General features: G+C 45.3%; 1 protein-coding gene across 4 annotated transcripts in view; it reads right to left on the bottom strand.

Moving 5' to 3' along the window:
• Nucleotides 1–18,157, bottom strand: part of ELF5 (E74 like ETS transcription factor 5) — a 34,773-nt gene that overhangs the window by 1,830 nt on the left and 14,786 nt on the right. For 2 of the 4 annotated variants that reach the window (XM_025356730.1, XM_025356729.1), the window contains exons 3-6: nt 12,492–12,725; nt 9,010–9,060; nt 1,836–1,904; nt 157–352 (exon numbers count right to left, since the gene is read on the bottom strand). In XM_025356730.1, the coding sequence (XP_025212515.1) occupies nt 157–352; nt 1,836–1,904; nt 9,010–9,060; nt 12,492–12,725 (550 nt within the window). The remainder of the gene's footprint in view (nt 1–156; nt 353–1,835; nt 1,905–9,009; nt 9,061–12,491; nt 12,726–18,157) is intronic. The other 2 variants (XM_025356731.1, XM_025356732.1) reach the window with 2 other exon arrangements.

The following is an 18,157-nucleotide window of genomic DNA, read 5'->3' as shown; positions in this document are numbered from 1 at the left end:
AAACCATAATCCTACCTGTAACTAACGACCAAAGTTTTGTCTCATGACCTTTCCATTATCAAGTAAAAAACCTGTGAAAACAGTGTAATTTTCTACAGCCAGCGATTTTATATAACTCTTCTTGAAGGCTCATGGTATTTTATGCTATTAACTTACCTCAGGGCTCTGCTCAACTTTTCGTATGTCATTCTGTCATTTTTCTTCCTTTGTCCCCACATCTTTGCCAGGGCTTCTGATTTAACCACCCGAAAAATTCCTTGTTCCCTATCTTCCCATTCCAGAATGCCACAGTTTTCTTCAGGAGATAGAAGCAGGTCTCGTACAAATTCCCATAGATGAGAACTTTGGAGGCCTTTGAAAAGGGGAAAGCATTAGCTATTTACAATTGTTTTTTTAATTTATTATTATTATTTTTTTGAGACAGAGTCTCACTCTGTCACCCAAGCTGGAAAGCAATGGCATGATCTCGGCTCACTGCAACCTCTACCTCCTGGGTTCAAGTGATTCTCCTGCTTCAGCCTCCCAAGTAGCTGGAATTACAGGCACCTACCATCACGTCTGGCTAATTTTTTGTATTTTTAGTAGAGATGGGGTTTCGCCATGTTGACCAGGCTGGCCTCGAACTCCTGACCTCAGGGGATGTACCCGCCTCAGCCTCCCAAAGTGCTGGGATTACAGGCGTGAGCCATCGTGCCCAGCTTGTTTTTTTAATTTTAAGAGAAGAGATGTACAATTTCTCACTAGCTCATGAGAATTGCTGCTTTGTGGGAATATTTCCCATTGTTATGACTGATTGCTCTACCTGGAAACTTACTGAGCTGTGACATGTGAAGCAACTGTGAAACACACATTCGAAGCAACTGTGAAACACACATTCAGAGACACCCAATTTACATTGACTGGCAACACTATGAGTCAGATGTTCTATGGAACTACAGTTTAATTTTTATGGAATGAATGAAATGACCATCAGATGATCTTTTCATTCGTTTTTCTGACAGGCAGCATGGTTGTACTGATTCCATAGCCACAACTGTCTGGGTGGACAGATCCTGAAATTTCATTTTTCATGAGAGGCTGGTTTTTCTCTTATTCTATGATTGGTGGTTAAGACCAGCTCTGGAGTCCCACTGCCTGGGTCTGGGTCCTGAATTCACCTTTTCGTACCTTTATAACCATAAACTCTTAGAGTTACTTTATCTATAAAATGGGATAATAAGAGTACCTGTCTCCTAGGATAGGTTAGAGGATTTAATGATTTAATACATACCAAGTGGTTAGAATCACGTCCAGCATATAGCAATTGTTTTCTTCACACACTTTGTGAAAGTACAAGCTTGACACTGCTCTGGGCAGATCTCTTAGTGCTGGGGAAGCTAATAGGATTGCCAATTCCCAGTGTTTTCTTTGTTATCCTCCTCTGAGAAGAAGCCACAGTGGACCCAGGATTGGACCTGGCTCCAGATGGTGGAGCCAGAACTTGAACCCAGAGAGTCTGCATTCCAAAGCTAATGTTTACAACTATGATCATGTCTTTCATAGTAGGTGTTCAATAGACATTTAATGGATAATTATTAGCTATGATTTGTTTACCATTTGCTATTGTCAGATGCTCAATCTCACCCACTCTTATGAGAAGAAATCAATCTGACTTCGATAATACATATAAAAGCAATCATTGATTTCTTTACTACCTTCCTTGGGGAGTAACTGGTCCAACTCAAATGTTTAGTTTCAAAGCTTATTAAGGTAGATGACTTTGTCTTAGGAATGGTTTAAGAAATTAGAAATGAAACTTAAGAAATTAGAAATGAAAACCAGCATCCTGCACTTACTTGTTCTACTATGACTGTGACCATCTTGACTTTTGATGCCACTTGTTTTCAAGCAGTTGGAATCAGCATCTGAAATAGAATAATTTATAGCAGTGGAAAGGGATACAGAGGCCACATTCAGACCTCAAGTCATACCCAAATGAGCAAACACTAATTGAATGCCTTTGTAGTAGAAGACACCACATTAGGCACTTTGGGGGGATTAGTAGGTGGCAGATGTCAAGATGCTTTAAGATGTGGCTTTGAGGAGCACTTGTATTCAATCTCACCCATCCTGATAAGAATAAATAAATCTGATTTTGATTGAGGCCCATGCAGGGCCTTCCTAGGAGACCATGGTAAGGACTTGGGACTTTATATCAAAGTGTAGAGCAAAGATCCTCAATTTAAGAAGATCTCTCTTGCTCCTGTGTGGAGAACAGACTGGAAGAGACACAAGTAGAAGCAAAGAGACTAGAGCTCATGAAGGGTAGAAAGCAAAACGTTAACTCTGTGCTGACTTAAATGATAACTCAGGCTGTCAGTCACAACCTGAGACACCTGGACAAGCATTGTCCCAGAGTAGTATATGAGTTTTTAAAATGGTGGTGCCAGATCTGCCCCTCCAGCTCACACTCAGTCTCCACCGCTTCTCTTAGCCCCCTGCTTGCTTTGCCCCAGCCACCCTGGCTTCAGGCTTTCCGGAAATGTGCAGGCACATTCCATATCAGTGGCTTCGCAGTTGCTCTTCCACTTGTCCAGCACGCTCTTCCCTTGGATGCTTGTGCACACCCTCATCTCAATCCTGGTTCAAAATCACCTTCCAGTGAGGCCTCCTCTGACCATCAAGTTGGGTCTGCACATTCTCCCCACTGCTCCGCATTTTACATGGAATATTCAAGCATATTCTATGGTGTATTTATTCATGAAGCTCACGGTCTGTGTACACGAGGGGGCAGGGATTTGTGTTTCCAGACGTAACCCTGCAGTATCTAGCACACTGCTGGGCATATAGTAGGTGCTCAGTATCACTGAGCAGCCACTGTGCTATTCTATAGTAACTGTACTGCACCATACTATACTGAGTATACTGTTCTATACCACATCATACTGTATTATACTAACTCTACTGTTCTATACCACACTATACTGTACTATACTAACTATACTGTTCTATACCACACTATACTGTACTATACTAACTATACTGTACTATATACCACATCATACTGTACTATACTAACTATACTGTTCTATGCCACACCATACTGTACTATACTAACTATACTGTTGTATGCCACACCATACTGTGCTAACTATACTGTACCATACTATAGCAACTATACTGTACTGTACCACACTATATTAACTATGCTATACTGTACTATGCTATACTACACTAACTACATTATACTGTACTATACCAGACCAGCTATACTGACTATACTGTAGTATACCACGCCAACTTACTATATCATACTGCACTGTACTGTACTGCACTATACGAACTATACTATTACTGTACTGTACTAACTACACTATCCTATACTGTACTATACCAACTGTACTGTACTGTACCAACTATACTATATTGCATGACACGATATTATATTTACTACACCACAGTATACTGTACTATACTGTACTATACTATACTAACTGCACTGTACTAACTATACTATATTGTATTATCCTGTAGTATACTATACTAACTATACTGTACTATGCTATACTATACTGTTCTGTATTATATTAACTATACTGTACTGTACCAAGTGTACTATATTGTATTATGCTGCAGCATACTATACTAATCATACCATACTGTACTGTACTAACTATACTATGCTGTACTATACTAACTATACTGTACCATATATTACATTCTACTGTACATACTGTACTACACCGTACTGCACTAACTACATTATACTGTACTATGCTAACTATACTGTACCATATATTACATTCTACTATACATACTGTACTATACAAACTAGACTGTACGAACTATGCTATACTCTACTAACTATACTGCACTATACTATACTAACTATACTGTACTGTGCTATACTATACTGTACTGTATTATACTAACTATACTGTACTAACTATAATATATTGTATTATACTGCAGCCTACTATACCAATCATACCATACTGTACTGTACTAACTATACTAGACTGTACATACTATACTATACTATGCTGTACCATATATTACATTCTACTCTACATACTGTCCTATACAAACTAGACTGTACTATGCTATACTGTACTATACTAACTATACTGCACTGTACTGTAGTATACTAACTATACTGTACTGTGCTACACTATACCAACTATACTGTACTGTGTTACACTATACTATACTATGCTATGCTATGCTATGCTATGCTATACGACATTATACTGTACAACTATCCCTGCTGCATCATCTAGTATGTACATTGCCACTGCTGAATGAAGGAAGGGCAGATATGACATCCTGTGCCCCACACTGCTGCTTAGGGTGACTTCTCTCAGTGCCACTGGGTCATGCCTGCTCGGCAGCTGAACTTCCTGCAGTGGCTCCCCATTTCTTCCAGGATGAAGGCTGCACAGTAAGTAGGCCTTTCACAGACTGACCCCCACCTAGATCTCCGGCCTTATCTCTTTCTGCTTCCCAACTTTTTCCCTTCCCTTGGGTCAAATGGTTCCATTGGGGGCGTGGCTTCCTCCTGCTTCAGGACCTTTGCACAGACTCCCCACTCTCCACTTCTACACAGCGGACTTCTCACAAGACCTCTTCAGGAAGGCTTCTCTGAACTGACCCTCTGGGTTAGACCCCTTATGAGCCTTATAGAGAGCACCTGTGTGTTCCTTGGTGTCACAATACTGGGCCCACCTTACTGGAAAGATTCATCTCTTTTTCTCCTTCACTATTAGCTGATACTTATGGAGCACTTATTAAATGCCAAGTGCTTGTTAAAGGCTTCACATAGAGTATCTCATTTCATCCTTGTAACAACCCTGTGTGATACTATCATGATTTTCATTTTATTGAGGAGGAATTGGAAGCCCAGAGAGCTTAAGAATTTTATCCAGATGGTGGAACCAGAGAGTTCTCATTCCAAAGCTAATGTTCATAACTACTACTTTATCATGTCTTTCACAGCAGGTGTTCAATAGACATTTAATGAACCATTATTAGCTAAGATTTGTTAAGCATTTGCTATTGTCGGATGCTCACTTAACCTTCCCCACCCTTTTGAGATGTGTCTATTACTACTATCCCCAGATCGATCTGTTGTTTTGATTTAATCTTTTAGGAAAAGAGAAAACAAATGGAGTCATAAACAAAGGTGAATTATTAAGTGTGAATAGACAACAAGCTTTCGTTGAAATGCCAAAATGGCAAGAGGTGGGAGGAAAAACACTGCCCTTTTGATTTTCATGATTTCTCCCGTGTTTTGGAGGAAGGGGATCTGGCTTGGTAGGAGGAACACAGTACAGGTCAGCATGAGAGGAGTTTATGAGGCTGGTGGGAGTTTCTTCTGTGAGTCTTGCCGAGATAACCCTGTTCTCTCTGTTCCTAGTTCTGCAGTGATGGCTTTGAAGGTACTCGTTGGTTGACTAGTCAAGGCCTCGCTTGGCTGGTGGTGGCAGGAGCAGGGGGCTGAAGTCATTACTGCCATGTTAATATTGAGGCAGGTTCCCAAATCAACCTCCACCAGCACTGGGTGGTGGATCTGTAGCACCACCATGAACCCACTATATTTCTCTGTAAATGCCAGTTGTGTTTCAGGGTGCAGCTCTCCCTAGCTCACAACTTTCGTCATCTTGACTATGTCCCTGCAGCTGGTGGGGATTGAGGGGAGACATGGCCCAGGCTCTCTGCAGTCTGTGGGATTTGGAGAGGCTTGGTTGGCCTTGAGCCTGGACACTTTTAAAATGTGGCCAAAGGATATATCCTCAATTGTTGATTGCAAGCACTCCAGAAGCTGGGGTGGGGGCCTGAGTTGCAGGGTTTCCAAAACAAGTTTATCATATCCCCATGACATTTGCAGTCCAGTCATGGAGCCCACACCCCATGCCAGGCTGGTGCAGAGAAGCTCTGAGGCTCAGGAGCAGGGAGGTGCCTGGCAGCGAACCCAGGACTGTAGGCTTGGTTCCTGGGCCCAGCATACCCTCTACTGGCATTTCTGCAGTGGAGGTGGGTGGGGAGTGGGGCAGGTGGAGAGAAGAGACCAAGCAGAGAGGGAAGGGGTTGTTTTGCTTTGGCCAGCTCTGACAGTTTTGTAGCTTGTGTGTCCGGGCACCTTCAGTGGGCACTAAGTTAAAAACAGTCCTGTTGTTTGAACTATTGTCAAGCTGGGCCCAGACCTTGAGGAGTTCCTGGGCCTTGGACCTCAACTGAGTGGGCAGCAGAGTGAACAGAAGGGTCTGGGAACATGTGTGCATATGTGCGTGTGTGTGTGTGTGCATGTGTGAGTGTGCATAGCACAATGTAAAAAGCACAGACTTTGAGGAAATGTGTTGAAATCTCAGCCCTGCACTTACTTGCAAGTTATTACACCTCCAGTTTCCTCAGATGCGAATGGAGAAACTTCTCCCCACCTCTTTCCCATCGCTGGGTCTGGGCTACCATCATCCTCACTCCTCTGGGCAGGAGCCTCCTGGCTAGACTGCTTTCCGACCCAGACAATAGCAGCCCAAGAGATCTTAAAACGTAATGTGATCTGACCACTTTTATGCTTATGACCTTTCAGTGGCTTCCCAGCTTGCTCAGAATGAAATCCTAACTCTGCTGCCCACAAAGTGGTGTGTGATCTGGCCCTACCCTGCTCTCAGCCTCAGCTCCCATCCCTCCTTCTGCTAATGCTGCTGAGACTACTGATGCCCTGAGTGTTATACAAGTTATTATGCCTCCACCATCACAGAATTGAACGGTTCAATAGAATCTGAGCAGTTCAAGATGGCGGCCATCTGTGGCTACTGAGCACTTGATATTTGGCTATGCAGCTGAGGAGCTGAATTTTAATATAACTTACGTAATTAAACTGGCCCCATGTGGCTAGTGGCTACTGTACTGGCCAAGCTAATGCTAGACTCACTGGCCTTCTTTGGTTCTTTCTCTAAGACACCAAGATTGTTCCTGCCTCTGGGCCTCCGCACTGGCCATTCACTGCTTGGAACCTCTTCTTCTCTCTCTTTTCCTGGCTAACTTCTGCTCATGCTTTAATTCAAATATCTGTCCCTCTAAAGAGCTGTCCTTGGACCCAGTTTAAATGCAATCTTTCCCCATTACACACAAAGCACCCTGACCTTTTGCTTTATAATATCATCATGATGAGCAGTAATGTATTTATAATTTGGGTTATTTGCTTAATATCTCTACCCCGACCTTGCCTCAATGACAGCAAGACTCAAATAGTGCTCATCACCGCAGCTACAGTGCCTAGCTCTGGGTCTGGCATATAGTAAGTGTTCAATAAATGTTTGTTCAAAGAATAAAGGAAACAGGAGAGAAATAAATGGGTAAGGGGAGCAAAGGCACGAAGGGCTTCAGATTTAGACACACCTGGGTCATCTGTTGCCTTCTAAGCATGTCACCTTTAACCTCTAAGCTTCAGTTTCTACCCCTATAAAAAGGTTATAGTACTAGGACTTGTCTCATATTGGGAAGATTACCTGACACAATGTCTATAAAGGTTTTAGCACGGGCCTGGTTCACAGGAAGCACTCAATAAATGCTAGCTGTCATCTTCATCCTCATCCTCGTCATCATAATCATCACCACACTGAATCTAACTGCCACTAGTTATATATTCAGGTGACACCTACTTCAAAAGCACTTACTGGGCACACCTTCTCTTTCTATTGCATTAGCTTCCTTTTGTTGTGCAGAAGGCAGGCTGGTAAGTGATTCCCATTTGTAGGTGAAGACACTGACCCCTGGAGAAAGGGTTGGTCAGGTCTGGGTCACTACTACTTAGAGAGTAAAGCAAATGCCTGCCTGTGGCTCAAGCCTTTGGCCATAGTAATGTCTCCCAGGCTTCACAGGCTCATTTCTTCCAGGGGCTTTGCCTGCGTTAGGTGGGGTGGTAAAAGCTGGGATTTACACCCCCAGGCTGCTGCAGATGGATCACAAGGGATTCTACCAGCACCAGGAAACAGTGTGCGCTTTGTTCACAGGTGGGTGAGATGCTACACCTGAGGGCCCCGAGTGATAAAACCTGGCAGAATGCAGAGCTGCTCGTGTGAGGGCAGCTGCGGTCTGTGGAGCAGGGCGCACCTGCTTAAGCCTGTAGCATGTGATCCACAAACTGGCTATTCCTGTGCTAAAGCACCAAACACAAAACGAAACACAAAATTCCAAAAACTTTTGTTAACTAGGATCCAAGTAACGTGAGTCCTCAGCTGATTGTTTGGGACTTTAAGGAGGAAAAAATCATAAACCATAAGAATACTCCCTCTGTGTCTGCCCCTCCAGTTTGCACCCTTCAGAGGCCTTGGAAATCACCATGTTCTCTGCTCCCTCTCTGCAGATGACTGAGCTGAAGCCCATGGGGGAATGGGGTTTGCCCAGGACCACATCTCTTCCTGGCTTCTGGACCAGGGACTCAGTAACTAATAAAAATCATCACTGTCATCTTTAAAAAATGAAAGCACCAAAGATCCCTTTCCCAAGCCTTCTTCATGGGCCAAAGTGAAACAGGGAAGGTTAATCATTAGCATCAACAGGTTATTTGAGATCCTCCATCGTCTTATAATTATAAACTCTACCTACTTAGTGAGCTCAGAGTCTTCTTAAGCATGATGAACCACAAGGCTTCTAATAGTATTAGAAGTAATACACAGACAAACGGATACTGGTTTTGGGAGCATCTACACTGGTGGTGCATCCTGGGCTCTTTGTGTGCATTGTTTCTCAAACTCACCACGACCCACAAGGGTCACACTATTTTACAGATAGGGGAATGGAGTTTCAGAGGATCAGCAATACACAGACCCAAGCTATGGTCCTACAGACCCATGCCCACGCTCTTTCTGTCATACTCTTTCCACCACACTTTCCCCCACTGCCTTCTCCAGGTCTGGGATTGTTTCAGTTCATCAACTTTTCAGTATGATCCTAAAAGAATGGTCAAGCCCATGTGCCAATGACAGTCTTGACAGAGCCTTGGGTGGTTTGCGCTTGGCTACTTACAGTCTTTGATGGTGGCCTTGCTTTCTTCAGCGTCATTAAAAAAGGAGTAACCTGAGAAAGAAAAAAAAATCCACAAAGCATACCATGCAATCCTGGTTTCCACTGACCAGGCCAGGAGAGGGGGTATTGGAGGGAAGTGGAGTGACTGTCCCTCTTGAGGTTGGTTACATTTTAGAGGGAACCTTGGAGACCATCTGGCCTTAGAGTGCCACCCTGAAGCCATCCCCGAGAGGTGATAATTTCCTCATTTTAAAAGGTCATTTGGAGGAAGCACCCAGAACCAGGCTTCCCAGCAGCCTCTGCAGATTTTCTGAGCAGGCACTTGGGAGTAAGCTCTAGTCTGGGGTCCAGGACTGGGCTCTGAGCTGGGCTGGGCTACTGACTCCTGTGCAGGCTTGCCAAGTCACTCAGTCTCTGGGCTTGTTGGTTTTTCTCACTGACACCACGCGATAAAATACCCACTAAGCCCCCCTTTGGCTAAGAGTCTATAGTCTCTGACAAGACCTCTAATCCCTTGGGATTGGAATGCCTGTTATGTGCTGGTCAGTGGGGAGGACGGACATAAGAGGTTGCAAGAAGTGCAAAGGTCTATGTGAATGCCGAGTTTAATGAGGATGTGGAAGATGACGTCAGGGCCTTGGTTCCCTCCTCTGTGGAATGGGGTGGGCTGGGGTTGAAAGGAGTTTCAGATTGTGTTTTCACGTACCAGTGTAGGCTGAAGGATACCAATGTCCTAGCTTGGTCTAACATGAGGACTAATTTCTATTTGCTAAGCAGAGTGGAGCAGGGCACAGTTGTGATTGTTCCTAGTGTCATGTTCTCATTGGTTTTGGTCAGCCAGGCGCCTCAGTTGACTCTGTCCAAAGGGCCGACTGAGAACAGGATGGGAGACGGAAGAGGGGCTCATTCCTCTCCTAGGCTGCGGAAGCCACCCTCTGTCCTTGCCTCTCAGCAACCAGTGTCCCCAGGTGTCTGGGCCCTTAAATCCTACTGTAATACCTACAGTGCTAGATGATGCCCAGGCCTTACAGCCCCCTTCCAGCTACTCTCCTCGACAAAACTGCTTTGTTCTGTGTCCTGTTCTGCCAGAGTCCAAACCTATGGGGAGGTATAAGGCATACATGAGGTAATAACCCCCAGTTCACTGCAGAATTTATGATCCAAATGGAGACACTTCTGAGAATGAAAGGTAGTGCTATGGTAACAATAATTACTTTAGGATCACAGGTAGAAATGATGTTTCCTGGGCAAATGGGGACAGCGTGAACTTTGATCACAATATACATATCTCCACAATCTACAATCCACATATCTGCTTGAGAAATATTAAAAGAGGAATTTCAGAATGGAGTAGATTGGTGGAGTAGACAGTTTTACTGCTCAACATGGAACCCTCCTGGCCTAGAGAGTGCTTGAAATCCTACCATTAAAGGTGGCATTGTGACTGCAGGAATTCCTTAGAATAAGAAGAGATAATGTATGGCCTATTAAAAAGCAGTTGGTTTAGCCTATTAGTTTTGCACAGAGCCCTGGGGTAATAAAACCACGGACAGGTTTTGTTGTTGTTTTTTTTTTTTTTTTTTTTTTGTTTGTTTGTTTTTCTGACGGAATTTTGCTCTTTTTGCCCAGGTTGGGGTGCAGTGGTGCAATCTCGGCTCACTGCAACCTCCACCTCCTGGGTTCAAGTGATTCTCATGCCTCAGCCTCCTGAGTAACTGGGATTATAGGCAAGCACCACTATGCCTGGCTAATTTTGTATTTTTAGTAGAGATGGGTTTCACCATGTTGGCCAGGCTTGTCTGGAATTCCTGACCTTAGGTGATCTGCCTGCCTCAGCCTCCCAAAGTATTGGGATTACAGGCCTGAGCCACTGTGCCCGGCCAACACGTTTTTTTTTGTTTTGTTTTTTGTTTTGTTTTGATGCGACCATTGCCAGGGAAGAGAGGTACTTGAGGTGGGAGATGCCAGCACAGGGGCTGCACAATGGCGTGGAGATGAATGAGGTTGACTTGACATTTGACCAAGCTGGCATTGCCAAGCTGCATATTTTTCCAGAATAAAATACACCCCTCTCCGAGGCCCTAGGATTTTTGTGTAAGCCTGTTCCCTTGGGAGGATCCTAAATGGAGTCCCAAGCTCCTTCTTCTGGAGCCGTTGTGACTTGGTCAAACTTGTCCTCTTTCAGGGAGTGCCCTCTCTGAGCACAGGACACAGATCGCTGCTCTTGGCAGGTCATTGTCACTGGAGTTTTGGCTCCCAGAGCCCAAGCCATGTAGTGTCCAAGGGCCACCATTCTTAGCTTTTGTGCCCTCAAGCGCTCATGATGGATGAGGATCAAGAGGAGGGCAAAGAATCACAGAGCAGGAGGGTCCTCTGTGGGTTTTCTGTCCAAACAAGAGTCGCTGTCATAGCCTCCTCTTCAAGCAGGGGGCTATTAGACTACTTGATTATCCACAGTGGTGGGATCGTCCTATCTCCTGTATCTTCTGAATTACCTTTTCAAAAGAAAGTGCTAACTTTAAAAAAGGTCCTTCTTAAAATTGAGCTGAGATATGTTTCCTTTAACATCCTATAATACACCTCTTGGTTATATTAATGATGATGGAAACAGCTGCCATTTACTGCATGCATTTCTATCTTCATATGCTGTGCTAGGTAATATTTCCCTGAATCCTCTCAAAAAGCCCATGGAGGTGTCATTATTCCATTGGACAGGTGAGGCAGTGGGGATTCCGGCAGGTTAAGCCACTCACCAGAGGTTCCATAGCTCGGGAGTATTGGAGCCAGGGTTGGAACACAGGTCTTTCAGATCTTCAAGTCCTCGCTTTGTACTGACTTTCTGTGAATCAGCCCTGTTTGCTGTGTGACCTTGAGGAAGTTACTCAATGTCTCAGGATATCAGTTCCTTTATCTATGTGTGATTTGGAAACATTAGAGCTCGATGTTCTCAAAGGACCTTTCTGGATTGAAAAAATGTCCATCGACATTCTGCATGCGAAAGGCCAGTTGAAGGTTAAATAATGCTATTGGCGCCACCTTCTGGCCACTTGATCCTTGACCATTAGGAATGTGATGATAATTAGCTGGACTCCCGTGGAAATGGGGTCTATTTAATTATATTCCTCTTCCGCTTAATGAGAGATGAAGCACAAACCTCTTTTTTGTCCATCCTGTGTGGTTTCAAATCATTATGAAGATACTGTATTATTATCAGCCTGTGCCTGGGCAGTCCCTGAACATGGTGTTAGTTTTTCTTTTTCTTTTTTTAAATGCACTCAACTTGAATTTTTGTAACTTGCTCCCTTTTCCCTAAAATCCCCAATTCTGGCATACTAGCTTCCAGTTACTGAAGGTTTGGGTTAACAAGAACTCCAGTTAGTAAAATTTTGCTGTGCAAGTCACACGATGGGAAAGGACTTCTCAAAGTGGTTTGGTCCTAATCCTGGTCCCTCCCCTGGAGGCCCGGCCCTCTGAACACTGACCTTGTGTGCGGATGTTCTGGAGGATGAAGTACAGGTACTCGCCGCAGAGGCCAGCTGCCTCGACGAACTCCTCCTGCGTCATGCTGCACAGCTGCAGGCCGCTGATGTTGAAGTGGCAGAAGGAGATGCAATTGATGTCCAACTTGTACTGATCGCAGCAGAACTGGAGCCACTCCCACACGTGACGCTTAGTCCAGTATTCAGGGTGGACTGATGTCCAGTATGAGTCACAGGCTGTACCAAAGGAGAAAGAAGTGAGGGACAACAGTCCCAAGACAGCCTTCGAGAGGGCCCCTGAAGGATCCATCAGTTAAGTGACAACCTCATCCCTCAGCCAATGAGTTGAAAGGGCCTCCAGTCCTGGGTGTTCTGCAGTGCCCAGGTCACCTTCTATTCTGCAGAGAAAACCAGAGGGACTGGATCCTACAAAGATGAACTTTGGCATCAGAGAGGGAATGACAGGGACAAGAAATAACCAGACTTAGCGCTGATGCTTAAAAAAAGGCATTTAGTGGCGAAAGAAAGAAAACAGCCCTTCAGTTATTTGATTCCAGATAACATGATATCAAAAAAACAAACTCAGCAGTTTGACAAGCTGGGTTGAGATTCTGATTCTACTACTTTCCACTTGGGCAAGGTCTGTGGGCACTGAAGTCTCAGTTTCCTCATCTGTAAAATGGGGACAATATACTCAACACCCAGGACTGTTATGGAGTTTGGGGTTAATGTATGTAGAATGGTGCACAGAAACTTACCAACCAATTTGATAGTTACTAAATGCCTACTGTGTGTCAGACACCATTTGAAACTGGTTTGATTCCCTGTGCTTTAAAGGGCAGCTGCCCAATGCTGGCTATTTTTTCTGCACAGTTACTGGCCACCTTGTGCCAAGAACCTTGGGTTATTAGACATTGCCCAGAGTCTGACAGTCCTTGGGTCACCATGGTAGGCACCTCCAGAGGAAGGTGGTCACAGGACAGTTGGTTGTATTGTTGCTCTTGTGTTTTTGGTGGTGTTTGGAGTAATTTTTATCCTGAGATCAGAGCCCATCCCTCCTTTAGAAGAGTTGTGTACATGCCTACACAGTTGTGAGTGCCATCTGTCCGGGAGGCTGGGATGTGGCTCTGCCTGGCCCAGGGGCAGAGATCTGGTGTTCGACAGTTCTGTCCTACTGTTCTTAGGAGAAATGGAAAGTGGGGTGGACATAAGGTATGGAACAGGTGAGGTATTAGGTACTTGGTCAGGCTCTTTGACATAAACAATTATTGTATCTGCCATGGAATACATTCATTCATTTATTCATCTCCTTCAATAAATAAAAGCTTTAGTTTCCTTACTGGTAAATTTGGAATAATTATAGCACCTATATCATAGTGTAGTTCTGCAGATTAAATGACTTAATATACATAAAAGTACTTGGAACAGAGCCTGGAGGATTTAAATGCTATTACAAACATTATTATTGAATATCTACTATGTGTGCAGCCACACATTGTGTGTTAAAGATTTATGGCGGACAGGTTTGGTCCCTGTCCCCCAGGAGATCACAGAAGAGGAACTTGAAAGTCATGGAGGACTTTCCCAAGAACCCACGCCAGTGTGTGGCAGAGCTGGATTTGAACCCTCGCCTGAACTGGAAAGCCATTGCTCTCCCCACGCCGCCCTACCGGTCCTCAGAGGGTCAGCACAGAGCAGAGATGGAACATGAAGAGTGGCTGAGGCACGGAGAGAGCTGGAGAGAACACAACACGAGAGCCTGAGAAGAAAGGCAGAGAGCAGAGAGAGGCTAAGGTGACGATGACAGAAAGGGTCCCTCACATGTTAGACTCCACAACAAATGGCAGTGGTGCCATTTGCAGCATTTAAAGGTGAGTAGAACTCACACCATTGTCAGTTGCTGATGATTCCAGACAGGAGGTGGGTCCTGTGCCAGTCAGATGCTACTACTCACTCAGCACCCTCTGCGTGCCAGCCGAGGCGTTACGTGTTTTTGTCATCTCAAGTTTCTCAGGTCCTCTCAACAATCCTATCCAGTAGGTGTAACTGTGCTATACCACAAAAGAGGAGATAGAGGTTCCCCTTAAAACTCAAAGGTCTTCCAGAGATCTCTTTTACCACCGAAGGGGGGTGGAGGGGCAGTTGATTTATTTTATTTAAAAATTTTCAGAATTTTATACGCATTCACATTAAAGCGTCAATATTGTGCCAGGGTGCTTGAGGCTGATGTCGTAGCCTCTACCTGGCAGATAGGAAGAGCCAGGGAGCCGGTGAGACCGATGACTCAGGTCTTGCTCACTGGCCACTGGCTGGAGCCGGCCTACCAGGCCTGTGGGGGCTCTTCAGGGCAGGCAGAGGCTCCTGGCAGAACAAGGGGCCATTCCTGAGTTCGGCCTGAGCTTTCATCTACTGATTTCTGGCTTTAGTAAACCTGAGGGGCCTTTGGACTTTCCTGGCGTCCCGTGAGAGATGTTTATGAGCCTTGACATTTTTCAGCTGCGGGTTCTGCCCGGGCCCTGCCCTAGATGACTATCAGTGTGCGGCCGTGGAAGGCACAGTCGATTTCTTTTCATGGAAAGGTTTCGCCAAGGCTCTGTTCCCCTGTTTCCCTCCCCTCCCCTCTCTGCTTCCACCCCCTTGTTATTTTCTTTGGCACTTGAAGAGGGCCATATTGTTTGTGGAAGCCAAGGGGGCCTCAAGGATTCGGAGAAACGCCCGGGCGGGGAGTCGGCCCCACGCCGGGAAGGTGTTGCTGGCGCTGGCTCCCTGCTCCTCGGCGCTCCGCTTTGAAGCTCACCCACAGAGCGGCTTTGTGTGCGGCCCTGGCCCCTGGAGGGGAGCCAGAGCCTTGCGGAGGCTCCCTCTCCTCATCCACAAACTCCTTCCACCCCCCCAGAGCTGGGAGAAAAATGGCTGCTCTGGGTGCTATGGCAGGCCTCCAGGGGGCGCTTTTCCGGGAGTCCCCGCCTCAGGACCGGAGGAGGGCGGCAGAGCGGAGGCTGCCCAGACGAGGGAGGCCACCGTCAGCCCCTCCTCACCCGCCCCTCTCCTGCTCTTCTCTCTCAGGAGGCTCCATGGCCCAGAGTCTTCTCACAGGGGCTTCTTGTTGGATGGAACGTTGTCCCCATCTGCCATCTCCCAAGGAATGTCTGCTCATCCTCACTCCCCCTCGCAGAGGGTCTCCCTCTCCCCACTCAGTGCCCCTCAGGCGTCTTCCTCATCCCTCCCCTCCAGACCTAGAGCTTTTGCTCACCCTGAACCAGGAGTGCTTGGAGCCTGGCCTAGCCCACCACAGGCCTACCTCAGTGAGTGTGACTGACCAGGTGACTGACAGTCACTCTCTCCACTTTACACATGAGGAGACTGCCGTTCCAGGGACTGACGGGACCCCTGTAAGGTCACACGGCTGGTCAGTAAAGGAGTTAGGCCCCACCAACTCTTCTTGATTGTGGGCATTTTCCCTCCTACCATGCCCCACTCTTCTTGGTTGAGGAGGACCAAATTGGGCACACATCTCAAGACTGACTAAAGTTAGATTTGGATGAAGGCACATATGTATAATTGTAATTATAAATAATGGATAAGCAGAGCCTGACTAGAAAAAATAAAAAATACAATCTAGGTTTGAAGAATCAGAAAGAGGATGGAGAGACTGAAGATGATAATGTTTAGAACCTTAATGAAGACATGATGAAGACCCTTTTGCTACTTGGAAGACATGAACTCAGGGGAATAAAATAAGGGGTAATATACTGCCAGACTATATTATTTTTAATGGGTTGTGTTGTCTGGAAATGTAAAGTGATTTTCTCAATGCTTCTATCATTTATAAAATAATCTCAACATTTTGGGGAAGTTGAGCCATGAGGCCCTTCTCTCTCTGTCGACCGGTAGAGACCCATCCTGGGCCTGGTAGGCTTACTCTGAATGCCCATAGGTCACTATTATTAAGCAGCAGGCTCTGCCAGCTCCTTTGAAGTCTGAAGTGGGTCAGGACACTTGTTTCAGGGCCAGCTGCATTGGATGGAAGAATTGAGCTAGAGGGAGTTTTCAGAAATTCTGGGGGTATTTTCACAAATGATGCTATAATCTGAGATGCATTTAAATTCAGAAGGAGGACTTTAGCTTTCAGCGCTGGGTAGGTGCACCAGATGCCCACAGGGTCAGCAGATAATGTCTATGCCTGAAGTGGCCCCATGTGGAGACAGTGGGGATTGGAAAGTTCACACCAAAGTGGACAATGGTTATCTGATCCATTGCCTTGTGGAAAGGTGGGCCTTGTGTTGCCAGGACCAGATTACGAACTGAAATCTCCTGATTTCTATTTTCAAGTGTGGCAACTGACTTGATTTTTACAAAACACCACGGGAAGCCCAGTCAAAATGTTTTCATGCACTGGATCACTCCTGGCCATCACTTTGTGATGAAGAATCTCACAGGCTTTTGGACACTTGTCTCCTTCAAGATTATTGTTTAGAGCGGGCATGCTAAGACTTTGAAGGATTCTTTTATAGTTGAATAATACTTTCTTCAAGTTAAAATGTATCTGGAAAAAAGCAACCCTGTTTTGCTGGGAGTGGAGGTGAAGGTACTAGCTCCAGGAGGCTCCTTGAAAATCACTGTTCTCAAACTTGAAACCAGGATTCCTATATTTTGAATTCCCCTTCAAAGTTGAAAGGGCACATGGTCTCTCACACTTAGTAGTCCTGCCTCCTTGGACTCATCTGCAAAATAAAAATAATAGGACCTACTTATTTGGTCTATTAAAAGGATTATGTAAATTAATACACGGAAAGTATTTAGAACAGGGCCAGGCTTATGGCAAGTGCTCATTAAATATCATCCACTTACACTTGTCAATATTAGGGTTACCTCCTGGGCTTCCCATGCCACCACTTTAATTACATTCCTTCAAACACTTCTAATTTTTTTTTAAATGTGTAAGCCAGCAGCTTTGTCCCTTTCTAGACCTTCGGTTTATTTTCTTCATTAAAAAAATAGGAATTATATTAGAAACCAAAACTAGCTAATTTGTCTCTGCATTGCCAGCCTGAGTTAGGTGCCTTAATGCTGCCATCTTTGGTTTAAAAGCTGGGGACACAGGCGAGTCTGCGTTTGACTTTGTAAAATGCTTAATCATCAGGACGCACACGAGACTCAGGCTTCTGAAACTGAGCAGAGGAGAGCGTGGTGATGGTGGTGCTGTATCCCCAGGGTGCGCAGGACAGTTAATTGAAAGTCACGTAATATTCATTGTGCATCTTCAATAGATAGGCCAGAGGGTGGGTCCGATAATCCCCCACCTCCATTCTTTGTTATAGATAATTGATGTCTTCTCAACCTTATTAAGCAGCGTTCTTAAAAAATCATTTCCAGGTTGGATGCAGGGGCTCACACCTGTAATCCCAGAACTTTGGGAGGCTGAGGCAGGTGTATCACCTGAGATCAGGGGTTTGAGACCAGCCTGGCCAACAAGGTGAAACCCCGTCTCTACTAATAATACAAAAAGTATCCGGGCGTGGTGGTGCACGCCTGTAATCCCAGCTACTTGAGAGGCTGAGGCAGGAGAATTGCTTGAACCTGGGAGGTGGGGGTTGCAGCGAGCTGAGATGGCACCGTTGCACTCCAGCCTGGGTGACAGGAGAGAAGAAACTCCATCTCCAAAAAAT

Source organism: Theropithecus gelada, chromosome 14 (genome assembly GCF_003255815.1).
Source record: "Theropithecus gelada isolate Dixy chromosome 14, Tgel_1.0, whole genome shotgun sequence".
NCBI classification, from domain to species: domain Eukaryota; kingdom Metazoa; phylum Chordata; class Mammalia; order Primates; family Cercopithecidae; genus Theropithecus; species Theropithecus gelada.
This window is presented reverse-complemented; position numbering and strand designations above follow the sequence as displayed.